The sequence below is a fragment of the Pygoscelis adeliae genome, unplaced genomic scaffold (genome assembly GCF_000699105.1).
Source record: "Pygoscelis adeliae isolate BGI_AS28 unplaced genomic scaffold, ASM69910v1 Scaffold57, whole genome shotgun sequence".
NCBI classification, from domain to species: domain Eukaryota; kingdom Metazoa; phylum Chordata; class Aves; order Sphenisciformes; family Spheniscidae; genus Pygoscelis; species Pygoscelis adeliae.
The window spans coordinates 5,781,267-5,798,703 of record NW_008825615.1 but is presented as its reverse complement, the minus strand read 5'-3'; the positions used below and the strand labels follow the sequence as shown (position 1 = coordinate 5,798,703).

Here is a 17,437-nt window from a genome sequence, read left to right as displayed (position 1 = left end):
TACAGTACAGTGATAAGTAACGGTCTGGAGCTTGGGGAAAGTGAAGCATATCTGTAACATCTTACAGTGTAAGAAGGTGTCTATGCTAGCAGATAAGTAAAATGAGAAATAGTTGTACCTTAAAACTGCACCCTTTTAAGATATTCTTATCTTTCCTTTGGGCTTCAAGGCACATCTCCCTTCACATTAGGTTCATAGTCTTGAACCTATCCCAAGAACTGGACCCTGAAACACTTTCTTTCGAAAGCTGAACAGGAGTTTGTCTTTGGGGAAAGCAAGAGCTGTTTCCAGTCTCCCTCTTTTACTCCACAGTGCACCCCTCCATCCTTCCCTCACATAAACTGAAGTATTAATCAGAACAGGCTGCAATTATGTTTCTTTGCCACTGGATGGTAGGTGTTGTGAATGCTCTGGCATTGTATCTCAATAGATCTTTAACTATTCCTGGCAAAGTGGAACAGCTACAATAGAAAAAAGTGAAATCAGTGAGTGGGAATTGAAGATCTAGGCTTAAGTTTTACTTATGGAGCTATTCAGTTATGAAAAATTGAAATGCTTCTAGGGTGTCAAAATAGCCTCAAGCATAGGAACCCCCATCTTAAAAGGCACACAAAAATTCAGGACTCATTTGGTTCCACTTCCTAAGTATTTGTGATGCAGTATTACATGACACAGCAGCTAAATTTAATGTAAAAATGTCAACGATAAAATTAGCATATAAGGTACACATTTAAATGAGCTGAAATATGGCATTTTGCAGGATTGTGTGACAGAAGCAATTATATTTTAGGTTATCTACCTTTTTTGGTTGCATTTTCATACATTTGATACAGTCATTACAGATGAAAAATAAAGAAAAATGTAAATAGAATAAAAAACATTTTGAAATAACTGTTTTGAAAGAAAAGTGTAAAGTTTGTAGAGAATTGGAAAACTTTAAGGGAAAAAATGTAAGAAAGACATGGTATATGTTTACCTGAATGCTGATGAATCAACTGAAAAAAATGCTTTGAAGAATGGTTTAAATACTTGTAAAAGAAGAATAAAAGGAAATAATCTGGTTCAAAAGGAACAAGTTCAGTGACAGTAGTACTATCAAAAAAATAAGATCAAAAAATTATCAGTTTGCTGGAGAAAGAAGAAACGTCACGCTGCATGTAACAAACACTAATTATCATGTTCTTAGGCAAATCAAGAGAAAAGAAGGAAGGTAAAAACACATTATCTTGACAATTTGGAACTGTGTTAATTATATGTTTAAAGAAAAGTGGGCAGAGAAATGATAAGAGAAAAATAATTGAAAAGCATACTGTTACAAAAAGAATAGTTCTTGAAGTAAAGAATGGGAAAAGTTCCACCATATATGTCAGTATACGTATATATATGTGTATATATATGTCCCAGTTCTTATTTAACTTCAGAATGAACATCCAATGCTTACTGTGTAGAAATAATAATAATGACATATATATTATGAGGTAGGTGGTACTCTGATATGGAAAAAAGTTGACTGCTTGATTATGATGAATATTGTATGAAAGACAGGAAGTTATACAATGAAGGCAACAGGTGATTGTTATTGCCTTGTAAAGCATGCCAGAGGCAGCAACCTGTAGGCCTATAACTGTCTAATTGTTGCAAGGTAATTTCAAATGATGATGCAGTCATATAGTGTTTGTCATTAAATGAAATGGAAGTAATTTTTCCATGGTAATGTCAGATCATGAACCATAAACTACATAGAAGGAATTTTCCCTATGAAAACATGCCTCTGAGTCCATCAGAAACCACAAGTGGCCAAACACTGGATCAGCTGAGACACTGAATTATTTGAATGATCTATGGGGTGAGAGCGGAAGATCCAATGCTATTGAAATCTCAAAGCAGACCCCTGAAATCCTCTAGAAGAAAAAAACAAAAATATACATGGAAAGTAGCCAATTGTAAGTCTATTACCTTTTACAAGATATACTAACTATGATAGACCAGCTGCCCAGGCAGTCTGACCAACTGGGGCAGAGGATTTTGTCACTAAGCTCTTTGATAGCTTTTGTATGGAGCAGAGGCCTTACTTGAAGGATTTTCTTCTTCCCCAGGATTTTCCCTAAGTCATTAACTTGAATTAAGAATTATACTATTCATAAGACTAACAAAGGGGATTCTTCTCAAATGATTGTTGTAATGAGTTCAAACTCTGTGTTAGGGTCACTATTTCGGCTTTTCAGTCTGAGAAAGTGACCGTACATTATCTGCTTCCACTTATCACTGTTCTGCTAGCCTATTCAGGGTAGGTGTACATTTTTTCTCTTTTCATTCTTTCCCTTCAGTTTCCAATTTTTTGTGGGAGGGATCTGCTGCTTAAGTATGCTTATTCTAATAGGTTTAGTTTCATTTATATCTTGTGGTTATTAAATTTCCATTAATAGAGTAACTTTTATTATCATTTGTTCTTGAAATCACTTTTACTAAACTTAAGCAAAATTTGAATTGGAGAAAGCATCAGCCCCTTTCTCCACATGATTGTCCGATACTTATTTCCTAATATTTACTGAACGTGAATGGCAGAAAGCTTGTCTTCTAGTACAAACATTATTTGTTCATAATTCTTCAGAGCTGTGCTTTCCCCTGTGTCTGTGAAAATTCTGAACTGAGAAATTTTCACTTAAGACTCCTAGATGGTTCAGCCATATACTTTACTATTATATGCCTCCATCTACAACTTTTTAGATGCTTTCCTTTCAGTGTCCTGGGTGGAAAAAAAAAATCTGAAAAGACCTGTGCTATTATGAAATTGAACCCGCACATATTAGCTGATCCCTTTTCTTTTTACCATGCAACGTAGTAATTGAGTAAACTGGAGTGGTGCAAATTTTACAGGGTACATCATCTGATCATATAAAAAATCCCAATAAAATAAGGCTGGTTTACTTTTCTTAAAATAAGTAATTTTTGTAATTTTTTTGTTCTCGTTCTCTTTTCTGAAACAAACATATGCAATTAATATATTTAGTGTTTACCCTGTCCAGTTTGACTTTTTTTATTTAACTCTGTTGTTTCACAAAGATGACCGTCTCAGTTTTACCTTTAAAAGGTATGTCTAAGATTTTTAGTTTTCTTTGACAGTTGTCGGGCAGAAGGGAAGATAACTGTCAAAGTCTGGTAACATTTTACTGTACCTTAGCTTAATCTCCAAGGTGCCTTGAGCAAAGCTGTAACTCTCCTTCTTTATTCTCACATGAAAGAATCTGCATCATTTTCCCCATTTTCCAGGTGGCATACTTGAGGAAAAAAGTTAAGGTAGTTATACTAAGGCGATCTACAGAGTCACTGTCAGCCATTATTAAAATTTGGAGTTCCTGACCTCTAGTCCTGAACTTAGACAAATATAACAAAAGATTTTCAAAATATGATAAAGCATTTTTCAAAATATGGTATAGCAATCTTATTTGTATGGGACCTAATCAAAGTGCTTTGACGTCCATACAGGTCTCTCTAGTGCATAGTACTGTTCTTCAGGTTTTGTTTTCAGGCAGATAAATGGTATTCATTTCCCAAAACAAAAATCTGAAAACCTCAGAATTAGGCCAGGCCTCTCTCCTGTGTCTCTTGAGACCTGCATTATCAAATTTATACCCTCACTAAAAAAACAAGGCAGGAGAAATAGAATTCAAAGGTGAGAGTTCCTATGTGTTTTTAATATCTGCATGATGAAAAAGGAAAAGCACATCATTATTTAACTGGATTCTAGAAAAAAAGAGTTTAAAGCCATTCAGCTAATTGGTCAGCATTTTTTTTTTTATTTGCTTTTATAAACACAGGAGCAAGAAGCTTGTATTCATACCTTTTTTGTATAACTGTAGTGGATGCTTTTCTATACAGCTTTATTCATTTCTAGCTGTTAATAGTATCAGTTTTGGGAGGCCTCCCTTTTTGGTGTGGGTTGTTTGAGTTTTTTCAGCGATGTAGGCAATCTCTGTGTAGGAACATTTACCTACAACATTAATTTGGAAGTAAACTTTTAATTTTATTTGACCTTAGAAAATTAAGATGTCATTGTATACAAAGAGAAGAATTTAAAATATGGTAACTAAAGGTTTCGGCAGCAAAATTCAAGGTGACATCAGGACAAAACTGTTGAAGTCTGAATAATTCATCATTAAAATCATCACAAGGTTTGACATGTATGAAAAAGCAGATTACTCTGAAAAATAAATGGATGTTCTTAGGATAGAGAGGAATGCTTGACTGATAAATGAGACATATTGCCTGTACAATTAAATAACTATTAATTAAGGGCAAGGCTTATTTAAGGGGAACTGCTGAAATAGGATGAAGAAAGCTTATCAAAGAGGGTTAATTCAACAAAGATCCCATAAATGTGTTGTTGTGATCCAATTAAATATACAGTGGGGCCAACAGCCCCTGTGTTGATAATTCCACCAGTAACAAAAGCAAGGATGACTAGTCATGGAAAGTTGATCTTGAGATCTATGAAAGGGCTGATCAATGTAAACACCAGATGGAGCATAGAAAGTAGAGAGAGAGGTAATATCCTGGGCTCTTCGCTTAGAGGCAGTCTCCTCCTGTCATGGGAATAGTGAGGACCCCAAATTCTAATGGCACTTGCCAGTGGCAGACAGGGTCTCCATGACATATTCTCTCCTTATATTCCTTTTTAAATCTTTTTTATGCCACATTGCCTCAGACCCAGTTGCATGGGAAGGGTCTGACTGGGTTGAAGGGACTTAGATGAGCAGGGACAGATTGAAATATGGCATGGCTTTATCATGAAATGCAGCCTAGATCCTGCGTATGAGTACTAGGAGCAGCACCTGTCTTCTCCCAGAGAAGCATGCAACAACCTCTGTCTTCCCATGAGGATGTGGAAGTAGAGGCCCTTTCCTTGTATTCTTGCTGATGTTCGGGGCTGCTTGGCCAGTGCTTTGTCAGACACTGTAGCTCTGACTGTGTTTGCATTACATTTCCAAGCTTGTTTTCACAACCATGAAGGCTCACAACTTTAAAAACTTGAGAGTATGGAATCCCATATTAGAAAAATTAATGCTAATATTTAATCTGCTCAGGTCTTGTCTCTGAGAGCTCAGTGCCCTTAAACACAAGATTATATGTCTTGCTTGTACTTATCTTTGGGTCCAATATAGTCTTTAACTATTTTTAATACACAGTGAAAGAGCTTTGAGAGGAATTGTTGAGGGGAGCCAGCCCCGACAGTTGCATCCTGGTGGGTAGAGGGTCTTATCTGGGAGCTAACTGGGGTAGCTGAGGCACAGGAAAGAACTCAGTTTGGATCTCACTTCTTCACGTTTAGTGCACTTAGCCAGTGAACTGCTGGGTAAGGGGGCAGTATCCACTACTGTGGGGATGTTTTGCTGAATGATAAAGAGCTGGCATTGATGCCTAGCTTTAGAAGAAGATGAACACTGGCCAGAGGAGAATGCCTGTGTTCCTAAAAGAGAGGAAGAAGGCTAAGGCATTTATATTAAAAGTAACTAATTTTAATTCCTCAAAATGAATATTGACAATGATGAGCTTGGTAATTCCTGTTTGGTATGTTGGCTTGTGTGAATGCCATTCTTAAATGTCACTATATAGTAAGATTACCTGTGGAATGAGGCCTGGGTATCTGAATTGTGGCAAAGAGCTATGGCGGCCAGGTCCAGGCCAACAGCTTGGAAGACCCTGTCCTCAGTTGACCAATGTCCACTGGCAAACTTGGTTTGTGGTGCACAAGCACCACAAAGCTGGTGTCTACACACCCAGCACTACAGAACCTTTCATGTACCTACTAATACCTTGTGTTATGCAAGACTCAGCATCACCTTATGTGTCAGGGAGGTGCTAGGCCCTGCCTGTGCAGTGGGGACTTTGTACTGAAGACAAAATACATCTGATCCCTGTATATCTCTTGCTTGGATTCAGCATGACAAAACGTCACCTGCACATGTTCACAAGCTGTGCTCAAGCTCTCTGACACAGGAGAGGAGCTCCAGGTTCCTGCATAAAAGGTAAGTTCTGTAATTTTCAACCTTTTAAAGACTATGTTCTTGCTTTGAGTTAGATCTGTACCAAGGGATTTGCCTTCTTAAAAATTCAGGAAAATGGCAGCTTTTCATAAATCCTGCTTCTTGGCAGGGATGGGTTCCTTTAAACATTTATGGAAGATGAAGAATTTAGTTACTGTTAACATAGTACTCAAATAAGGCAAGGCTCCCATGAATCCTTATGTGAGATATTCCTGTTGTTATCCTCATGTTAAAAATACTAAATGTTTGGTTATAATGAAACAATCTACACCTCAGAACATATATGGAAATAAATCTGGAGAAGAATGTGATAAATTATTTTGAAATATATGGTATAGCAATGACAGTAGTAAATGTCTAAATTTTAATAAAAAATCCAAACCTTTTTGTTTTAATGGTGTTACATTCAAAGCTAGGAGATGGCATTAGATAATGGTTCTTTTGCAGAACCCTTTAAATTAACCTGGATTTACATTTTGGTGCCAAAGATCACTGTTGTCATCAACCAATGTGCTTTGGAATTTCAGTAAGTGTGAAGAATTTCATTTCTGCAAGTAGGTAACACTGAGAAACTAAACTAGATATCATAATCCCTCAGCTGTTCCCCTCCTCCCAGATACTCACACAAATCTGTGTGGTTTTCTATGGCAAGTGGAGAAACACAATTGTTAAATCAACCAACTTCAGAAAGAAAGCTAAGAAGATAATTTGAAACAATTTTTAGGAATGCGTGATGATGTTCCTTTAAACATTTATGGAAGATGAAGAATTTAGTTACTGTTAACATAGTACTCAAATAAGGCAAGGCTCCCATGAATCCTTATGTGAGATATTCCTGTTGTTATCCTCATGTTAAAAATACTAAATGTTTGGTTATAATGAAACAATCTACACCTCAGAACATATATGGAAATAAATCTGGAGAAGAATGTGATAAATTATTTTGAAATATATGGTATAGCAATGACAGTAGTAAATGTCTAAATTTTAATAAAAAATCAAAAACTTTTTGTTTTAACGGTGTTACATTCAAAGCTAGGAGACGGCATTAGATAATGGTTCTTTTGCAGAACCCTTTAAATTAACCTGGATTTACATTTTGGTGCCAAAGATCGCTGTTGTCATCAACCAATGTGCTTTGGAATTTCAGTAAGTGTGAAGAATTTCATTTCTGCAAGTAGGTAACACTGAGAAACTAAACTAGATATCATAATCCCTCAGCTGTTCCCCTCCTCCCAGATACTCACACAAATCTGTGTGGTTTTCTATGCCAAGTGGAGAAACACAATTGTTAAATCAACCAACTTCAGAAAGAAAGCTAAGAAGATAATTTGAAACAATTTTTATGACATTTATGCTTAGGCCTTATAAAAGACAAACAATTTTTTCTCCCTCTCTAAATAGACAATTTGGTAATATCTTTGAATTATGCTAAATATAAAATTAATGGCAAAATAACTATGGTGAATTATCTACCTATTATAGATGACAACAGAAAACATAATATGCCATTGGTAAGATTCTCCTGCTTTTGTGAATATAGTTGTCATATAGTGACTAACAATGAATCCATGTTCACAATAAATGCGGTCTGTACCAACCACAAATACTGAACATGCTGAAAGCTTTATGAGTCAACACATGTAATTCTGACACATTTCCTTCCTACCTGAAAGAGCATCATAAGAAACTCATGTTTTCCTTGACATCATATGTCTCAATTAAGGTAGAAATATATACCATCTCTTTCAGGCAGAGAAGTCCAAATTCTGGTGAAGGATCCTCCTTGTTATTCATCAACTTTACTAACTGCTGCTGCTGGAATTCATAGAAAATATCAAAGGCCATCTATGGTTTCATTGCTAACATCTGAATCCTTTAACAGACTGCTTAAGGTCCAGGACCCGGACTAGAAACAACATTGAGGAATGATTGGTTTTAACATTGACATATGAAACATATATCTATTTGTATTTCCTTCACCATCTTAGAAGCATTTGACCTGAAATGCTGTTCTATTATCTGATATGGTTTGCATGAAAGGGTATAAGAAAATGCTTTAAATTTTGAGTAGTTCTTGGAGGGTTGCATCCAATCTGCACTGATGAAGCACTTACTTGAGCACCTCTGCTATTCATTTTCTAATCAGTCTTACTCAAAACGTACAGCCATCCTCTGAGAAAGTCAGTGAGACAGCATAAGTTCAAGTTTCAGCAATATTTTGCCATTTATGTCAACATTTCAACAATTTTGATGGTGTGAGTCAGAGTCGCAGTGCAGAATGGGCTTTTTGAGGTAACTGTATTCAAATATGATGATGGTTAGGATGGTTGGCATATGAGAAAGCTTCCAGGAGCAAGAAGCCACAGTGCCATCTCTTTCCTTGAGCTTGTGTAATTGCAACTGGTTAATTTTACTCACAGTTTAGGGGCATTCATCCTGCAATACAATCTACAGTCTCTGGCTAATTGACTCTATCCCATTTTGACAGGGAGTGACTTGGGCTTAACCTTACTTAGTTATGTGTCAAGCTGCATAGACCAAATTAGGTTGGGAGGGCACCTGGAGGTCACCTAGTCCAATTCCTTGCTCTAAGCATGGCCAACTTCTAAGCTAGATGAAATTGATCTAGTTTTGAGGGAGAAGAGGAAAAGGAAAAGAACTTCATCAGGACTGTCTTAATTTTGTGCTGTAACCACAAAATCACAAAATGAAAGATGAGCGCATTACTGCTTCCTACCTGAAACTGCTGGGGCTTCTATGATCTGTGTTGACTCATTTATATGAAAGGTATACCTGGAGCATACCCACTAAAACTGGTATTTCTGGTAACAGGGTTACCAAGATTGTTAATATACAATTGGATAAAGTCTGAGAGAGGTACTGAAAGATTCAGAGTGGCCAATAAGAAGGTAATTTTGGCTCTGCACTAAAGTAGAAATTTAAAAGCCAGTAGAACCTCACCACTGAAAAGATAAGCATGGTGGCCTAAGTACAATTAGCTATGTAGCTATAAGTCTGGGTCCTACTGATTTGCAGACATCTATGTGACTAGGCAGTTGCTTTGAGAATCAGCCTGCTAAACTCTGCTGTTGTTCTGCTTTATGACTGCAATGCTTCTCACAGGTCAGAGCTTCAGTTTCTGTGTTACACCTCAGGTCCTCATGCTTTTATGAAATGAGGATGATTGACAGTGTTATTCTGTCAGACAGGTATATTGTAAGGTTAAAACTGGTGGTATGCTTGCATAAAATGATAAGACAAGCTACAATTATATAGGGTATAGAAACACACCTACACCGTGGCAGGTGTCAGGGTACTCCCAGATGACTGATCTTATGTTTTCCAGATATGTTACTATCCTGAAGTGTCTGTCCAGTAAATAGCAGCTGATAGTGACTAAATGCCAGTGTCTATGTATATACAAGCAGACAAGATAGATATTTCTTTTTATGAAGTGTGTTGTTCAATATCACACATTCCAAAGGGGAAGAAATTGTTTGAAACACAGCTAGGCTTGCAAAGTGCAAAGCGCATGGAATGTGCAGAATAGTGCTCCTAATTCCTGATAAAAATGGAAGAATTGTGTGATAGAGAATGACCAGAAGACTCATTTTAATCCCAAAGGGACTGGGAATAGGACAGAGGTACAAAAGCAGAGGGTAAAACATAGATTTTAAATATTATAAAGCATCAAAATGCAGTAGAATGCATACACAGTTTTCCTTCTGGGAAGAAGACAGTGTGTTTGCTACATCTAATGAATGTTGGCGATACCACTTAGTGCACTGCTGAAGCCACTAGGACACCACAATTAGATGAGAAATTAAGAATAGCATAAACAATAATCTGGATTTCTATCAGGTTAAGACTCCAAGTAAAGTTATTTCATTGTAGCTTGTAAATTAATGGCCTGTAAAGGGAGAAAACCTTTTATTATTAATAGTGATCATCTTGTCCACAGGTGTTTTCGGAGAAAAAATCCCCCACATTTAACTGTTCATTCACATATAGTTCACTAGTCACTATGATACTGGTGTGATTATATCTGGAATTAATCTTTAAGATTCAGTGATAATATTCTAGTATTTTTATTCAAGTTTGGCTTTTAACCAGGAAATAGACAAGATTAAAACCCACATATAATCCAGTGTTACATTTGTTTGGGAAGAAGCGGGAAAAAAAAGGTTTACTTTCCATTTGTTTATAAGCACAACCAGGAAAGCTAACTTTAACTTCATAATTCTTATTTTATGGATGAAAGTAGAAAATAATGTTAGTGAAAAAAGCAGATGTCTTTTTTCTTTCTTTCTTTGAAGCTTTATGTTCTTTGACTTCCTTTTCCCTTTGGCACAAATTTGCTTAACCCTTTTTTCAGGGGCAATTACAGTAATGAAGATCTGCAACATTTATTGCTGAATTGGAACAGCTGAGCGGGAAGGGGTAAGTCAGAATGAATTAAAATGATTTCATAGAGCACACACAAAGCCTTTGTGTCATAAAGAATGGCTGAGTAAATAGCAGATATTTGCTTGCTGAATAAAAAATAACACTAAACAGCCTTGAACGCTCTCTGGCTCCCTTACATTCTCAGTATCAAGTGCTAGGATGTACCCAGCATCAATGTATAGTTTTGGGAGTACAAAGCTCCTCTGTATTTTGCTAGTTAGTCTGGGTTTTCAGTGGTTTACAATTCAACAGTTAAAAATTACTCTACTGTCATATTTTGCATGTAGGTTTTTTGCTGTCGCAAAGGTTTTATCCCCCTCACTTTTCCTTCCCATTGTTAGAGACAGTTTGTGTCAGGATAGTGGTGAAGACCTGAGTTGAAGTCCTGAGGTCATTTCCTGGTTTCTGGCACTAGTCATGGCCAAAGATAAACACTCTATCTCAAGTCTTTATTTTGCTCCCTACAGTTTCCTGTTTCTTTACTGTGGAATTGGAGGTGCTCCTGGACAGCCTCCAAAATTGCTGGGAGAAGGACTCTTTTGGTCCTAAAATAGGGAAGGGGAGGAAGGACCAAAAGACATTACTGAGCAAGTCCCATTTTTGTTAACCCACTTTTTGTTAAATATAGATGTGAGTAAATCAGGAATTTGAATTTAAGATCATTTTGTTCGTGAGGGAGAAAAAATCAACTGTTTAACCCTCTAAAAGTTTACAGTTTATTAGCTCTATGTTTTTTTCTTTTAAGATGGGAGTATTTTATACCTTAGTCTCTTATTTCCTAGTCTGTCACAGTTGACATGTACTGCAAACTTGAATAGCCATAAAAGCCTCAAATCATCTATGTTAAGATCACTAATGAGTGATTAATATAAGTATTCAGACTATCGGGAGAGCCTGTGTATTTTTGAAAATATTTTCTGTAAGTATCTGACCCTAATGCTGTCATAAAATAACAGTTCTGGAAGCATCCCTGCTCTGGCAAAGAAGTTTCTTAACACATTAAGTCTTTTGAGATCTGTGTGCATATATCTGAGATAACATAGTTTAAAAATACTATATATGGCATGACTACATGGCAATAAAAAGTAATTATTATGCATTTATGCATACCACATGTGCTTTATAAAACTGGTGGGAAGGAATTTTTCCAATGATCATTCACATGCATGTATAGAAAAAATATTTTTCCCCTGAAAGCCATCAAAAATGAGAAAATTCCAACACTGCTACATAAGCAAGATGCTATGTGAAGTTTATTATTGGCCATTGTTTCCTGAGTGTTGATAAAGATTCTATGCACCAAGTCTTCTACTACATCTCTTAGGCAGATATTATACAGTTCTGTATTCCTCTCTGTCAAGATAGCCTCCCAGAATTTTGCTGAAGTCTTTTATGGGAAATGTGTTGTAACATACAATCGCAATTTGCAGTGGGTGAAACTGTGTGACCCCACTTTTTACATTTTCACTTTCTCAGTTCATAATTATAAATGTGGACTGTAATGATACCATTGAGGAGACTGAGGCTGACATGAAATAGGAGGTCAATGACTTGGGCAAGCATAAAGCAGTTGTAAAGCTGGCTTTTAATTCAAAGCATAGATGGAAAAGTTAGTAAGAAACCTCCCCCAAAATTAAACATGTTCCCCAAAGCTCTAAATCTATTGAATATGGAACTGAACAGGGAAAAATCACATCATTGTCTTTTCTTTTTTGTTGTTGAAGAAGCTTTAAAATTGCAGTGAACATTTTAATATTTTTAAAAGGAGCAGTAGTTAACTGTTGTACTAAGTACAGAGTTGTCTGTATTTCTGTTTTCTTGCAAATAATTTTACAATTATTATTACAGTAATTCTTACTAGTATTGCCTTCTTTTGTATATTTGCCAGTATGGTTTATTCCTCCAGAATTTGTTTATCTAGACATTTTTGAAGTTGTTTCTGACAATGGCTAGTAAATACAAAGATATACTTCACTACTTTCTCTTCATTTCAAGGATGACAGACCATCTTTAACAATGTCAGCACTTAGATGTTCTTTCAGCTATTTTGCCCCTTCCATATAATTGTTTTTGAAATTATATTTTTTCATAACAGAACATATGCAGGTAAATCAAAACTAAATGGCATCTCTTACAGAGATTGTAAAGCCTGGGAAACACACATAAGAAATCTTGCCAACGTTTCCTTTTCCAACTTCATAACAGTGTCAGTAACTGTACTGTCTCTAGCTGAATTGTCAAAACACCAAATTCCAAACAAAGAACTCTGTTATGTGAAAATACCCCGATCTTTCAATTTATTTTTTTTCAAAATGCAATGTAAATTCATATAAACCTTTAATATATGAACTTACCTCTGCTTCCCTGAACTTGGAGAGCAAGGCAAATGATGAAAAATATTAATCCAGTTTTCAAATGCATGCTGTCTATTGATCACTCACAGTTTTCAAGATCAATCATGCAGGAAATAAGAATATTTAGGTCAAGTAGAAGAATTTTGTTTTCTTAAAGAACTAAAATCCCCAAGCGTCTTCCCTCTTACTATTTTTCAGGTGTCCCCAGCCTTGGACTGCATTGAATTGCAACGAGGCAAAGAGTGCAACAGGTGCCAGAATGCAAGAGCTGGACAAAGCCCTCCAACGCACAGACTTGTAGCCTGGGGGACTGGAGTGGTAAGACAAGAGTGACGAAGTTTTAAAAAAAAGCAGTGTCTGTTTCTGGAATAATCTGTTTATCTGCTGCTCAGACATAATCCCTCTTACAGTCCAGCTGGAAGAGCTTTCTTCATCTTATTAACCTTCTGGGGCAGCATCTGTCAACCCCAGAAGTCTTCAGCAGCACCATGATAAACAACGGAAGTCTCTTCTAGTGCCCACTGCCTTTGGGCATTCCAGAGGTATGGCATGTGTGAGAGCTAATTGTGCTATTTCCAAACCAGTTATCATAAAACCCGGGGAACTTCCTTTGAAGAGAAAGACAGCTTTTTCTGAAAGAACATACTATACTCAGCTTTTCCACTGCATATGTCTTGGAAGCCTCTCTCCCTTCTCATACCAAAAGATTGCTGTTGCAATATTCCTATCAGAGCAGTGATGATGATGTTCTGTGACAGCAGTGAAATGATGTGACTCAGCAGTAAATTGCAGCAGTGTTCAGGGCTGGCACAATCTGATGCCAAACTGGGAGTGGGGGAGGGAAGGTGCTGCATGGAGGGAGAATAAGAAATGGTGTTGAGAAATGCTGTTTCAAGCACATAGCTATAACCAGGCCAAGAATTGGCAGTGAGTGAATACACTTTTCAAACAGCTCTGTTCCGGTTTCCCAACTAACTATTCCGGTTACATATTTGGCATGTGTAAGTGTTCCATACTTACTTTTTATTTTCCAGAATGTTTTTTACTGTTGCATTACACCCAAAAAAAGCTACCAGGTGGGCATTTGTAGTGGTCTGTCCCCCTTAGAGATTTTTGTGCAACTGTGCTTTAACATAGGAAGTATCTAGACTGGCAGCAAGAATCTGTAAATACAAGTTACTTTAAGAACAGCCTTCATTTGAACCCAATCAGTATTATATTTTTACTTAGTTTTTAAACAACGGTAACCTCCCTCCTGAGACTGCCTAATTTTAACTGCTCAAACCAGCTAGTACAGAGACTGGGCTCTGTATATCATATATATAATCATATATCTGGGAGATATATGATTACAAAGTACATTTTAAATAACCTCCAATCTTTCTCTGGTATTCATTATTTTCACAGGAGCCAGATCGGTACCTGGCAGCCAGCATGCACCAGGCACAGCTTTAGGCTTCTGATTAAAAGTGAGGAAACCTGGGTTCTTCTGCTCCCTTCTTTGCTGTTGAGTTTGGCCAAACCAAGTGCTCTCAACCTCCATATCTGCAAATGGAGGGGATGACCCTGGGAGAGCTAGAAAAGCCTCTGTGGGAACAAACAAGATAATACATGTAAGCAAGAATGGCTTTTTCCCCCCTTTCTCATGCGTTAAAATGTAGATAAAGTATTTCACAAGTTAGTATTTTAAATTTTTTAAAATAATATTTTATTTTTAGATATTCTGGTTTGCATATCAAAGTTAGGCATCAGCAGTAGTCCTGTAGTGGGTTTAAAGAGGTTGTCATGAAGAGCACAAATTGACTTTTTGCTCTTTGAGCTTTTCCAGTTGGGCAGTATTTGTATTTTGCCCTCTATTGCTGCCCAGCCACCATGTTTTCTTTTTCTTATTGAACTAATACAAGATTTACATTTAGTCAGTAAATTAAATAAAAAAGACAAATAAACACACATCTCTCAGGACAGTTAAAAAATACCTATGTTTTGTTTTCTGTTTTTGTTTATATTTCATAGACAATTCCTCTTTCTGGTGTCTCTCCTTAGTAGCAGGGAACAAATATGATTACAACAGGGAAAGCCAGCTTGAAACTAAGCAAAATATTTTCTCCTTGAAAGAACAGATCATTATGCTTGCAAATGTTCTCTTGTTTTTCAAACCAATTGTACTTTAAAACCGATTTCTTCTGGAAATTCTTACATTCTTCCTTCAGAACTGAATTCAGCCAGTATATCCTGGAAGAATGCCATATAACTCACTTTGCTGATGGCCATAGACAAGTGATAGCATTGGGATAATGCACTACATTTCTATTGGGGTGTCATTAAAATAATAGTAATGCAGCAAATGCTGTGGAAATGAAGTTAGTTTTTAGTCTAAGTAAATGCCAGAAGTGGAGTAATAATTTGGTTTAGAATAAAGCAGTAAATTCGAATTGCAAGAAATAGCCAGTTAAGAGGTTATCAGTGACCCAGAAGTTCAAAAGAAATTCAGAGATTAAGGTTCTGAGTTGCTGACTGTGCAACTGAGTTTTTAAATCGGCCTCTGTACCAAAGGAAAGAGTTTTCAGAAAGGTTTCAGTACAACTCTGGAGAATTGTATTTCAGCAAGTCTAATTTTTGTACTGGGCAAATTGATAGAAACCATAATAAAAGAAATAAGCACAATAACAAGAATGATCTGGCTGATACAATATCCTTGGACAGCCAACAGTTTTTGATGAGGTCTGCTCTTAAAGAAACTAAGCTGTCATGGAGTAAAAAGAAAAATCTTCTGTATTAATAGCTTGTTAAAAGATGAGAAATAAGGGAAAGAAAGAAGCATTTCAAAGGCTAGGTGTTAGATTATGCTGGAAGAGGGGACAAATGATAAGGTAACAAAATTTGCTGGTGGTACAGAATTGCTCAGAAGATTAGCTGGGTGTTTGATCTGATCCAACATGACTACTCGTAGGCACTGAGCTGTAGTCCCTAACTCAGACTAACTTGCCATTAAGGTCAAGCTTACCCAGTAGTTATAACAACTCCTGCTCAGACTAAACAGTGCAGCAAACTCATCCATTTTCTGTGATACCTCTCTCCTCCAAAACAAGGAGCCTGATGCTCTGTTCTGCAGTTGCAGCAAACATTGTGGAATTCTAGTCTGAACACAAAATTGAAGCAAGTAATGCATTAATGCAGTTCTTTGTCTCCTTTCATGAACATAAGCCTAGACCTCTTCTGCAATTAAAGATATCTCCAAGATTCTATGGGGTCTTTAAAAAGCTTTGCCGTTTTGCTGTTACTAACACAGTTATGAAGTCCTAGCACCCCTATTTAGAATGAGAAAAAGTATTGTGTGCATACATTTACATGACGAGTTACAGATATATCTCTGATGACTGCTTGACCCCATCACCTGTGCTTTCTTCTGAAACTTTTTCTATTGTACACCCTTAAAGGGATTAATGTATTTAGATGTTGTTTAGTGTGACAAGGGAGATAAGGGTATGAAAAAAGGATGGTATTAACTGAGTAATTCAGCATAATTATGAGGAAAATACCCCAGCCTGACTGCTGCTTCAGGATGATCACTGATAAACAAATTATGCTCATGTTGATAGTTATATGATCTTTCTTTGGTATCATCAAACATCTAAATGGAATTAAAATGATTTTTTTCTAGGGGGCAGTGATACAGCAAGCTGACCATTAGCTTCCAGTCAGTGGAGATAAAGGCTACAGTACATCTGCTCAAACAGATTATCATGCACTTGCTTGCATACCAATACACAACTTTCTGTTATTCCTGGAGCTGCTTAAGCTTATGTCATGGGGAGCCATAATGAGCTGAAACATGTTTCTGCCCATGCTTGACAAGTTGTTTTTCTCTTGATGCTTGGAAAGGATCTTTCTAGATTTAGCTGATAGAGTTAACTGATGGATTTACTATTTCCAAAACTGTCCTCAGCAGTAACAAATTAATTTGAACGTTGTATTTATCAGCTATTAAAAATTCAAGCTATCAAATATGTCTCTGTACATGAAGCAAGCCTCAGAGATGTGGTCTTTTACTATATGTGTTGTCTAATCAGAAGCAGGAAACATAGAAGTAGCTGGTAGATCAGTTTCTTTTTATGGTAATGGGAGAAGATGTTTAGTAGTGAGTGAGAAGGCAAGAAGGGAGATATCTAAAGTGTTAGGTGTGCTTGTATCTTTATACTAGTGTAGTTTTTCCCTCTTTCAGAGATGTGGCATGAGATAATAGTTACTTTTTATTGCTTAGCCTAATGCTGTTCAGTTTTTTCTTTCACAGTTTTTCTTTCAGTTATTCCTTGTCATGCATAGTGGCTGCCTTTGTTCATCAGTGTTTTACTTTCTAGATTTACCACGTGAGAGTGAAGTATGAAGTGACCGTATTTCCTGTGCACAGGACTGATCTGGTAGGCAAGAGTTTTTGGCTCAAGAAAAGGTCTTGCAAAAAAACCTAGTATGTGCACCAGTGTTGTGTGGCACTGACGCTGTTGAAAGGAGAGAAATTAAAAATCTACCCAGAAAGATAAAAATATGCACAAATGTATGGAAATTTCTTATCTTTATGGTGGAAACTCTATT

General features: G+C 36.6%; 1 protein-coding gene across 1 annotated transcript in view; it reads right to left on the bottom strand.

Annotated features, from left to right (window-relative positions):
- The window catches only part of IMPG1 (interphotoreceptor matrix proteoglycan 1), a 72,788-nt gene extending 58,398 nt beyond the window's left edge, over positions 1–14,390 (bottom strand). Inside the window, exon 1 of the mRNA XM_009333233.1 lies at positions 14,270–14,390. Coding sequence (XP_009331508.1) covers positions 14,270–14,390 — 121 coding nt within the window. The remainder of the gene's footprint in view (positions 1–14,269) is intronic.
- Between the last annotated feature and the right edge of the window lie 3,047 nt (positions 14,391–17,437).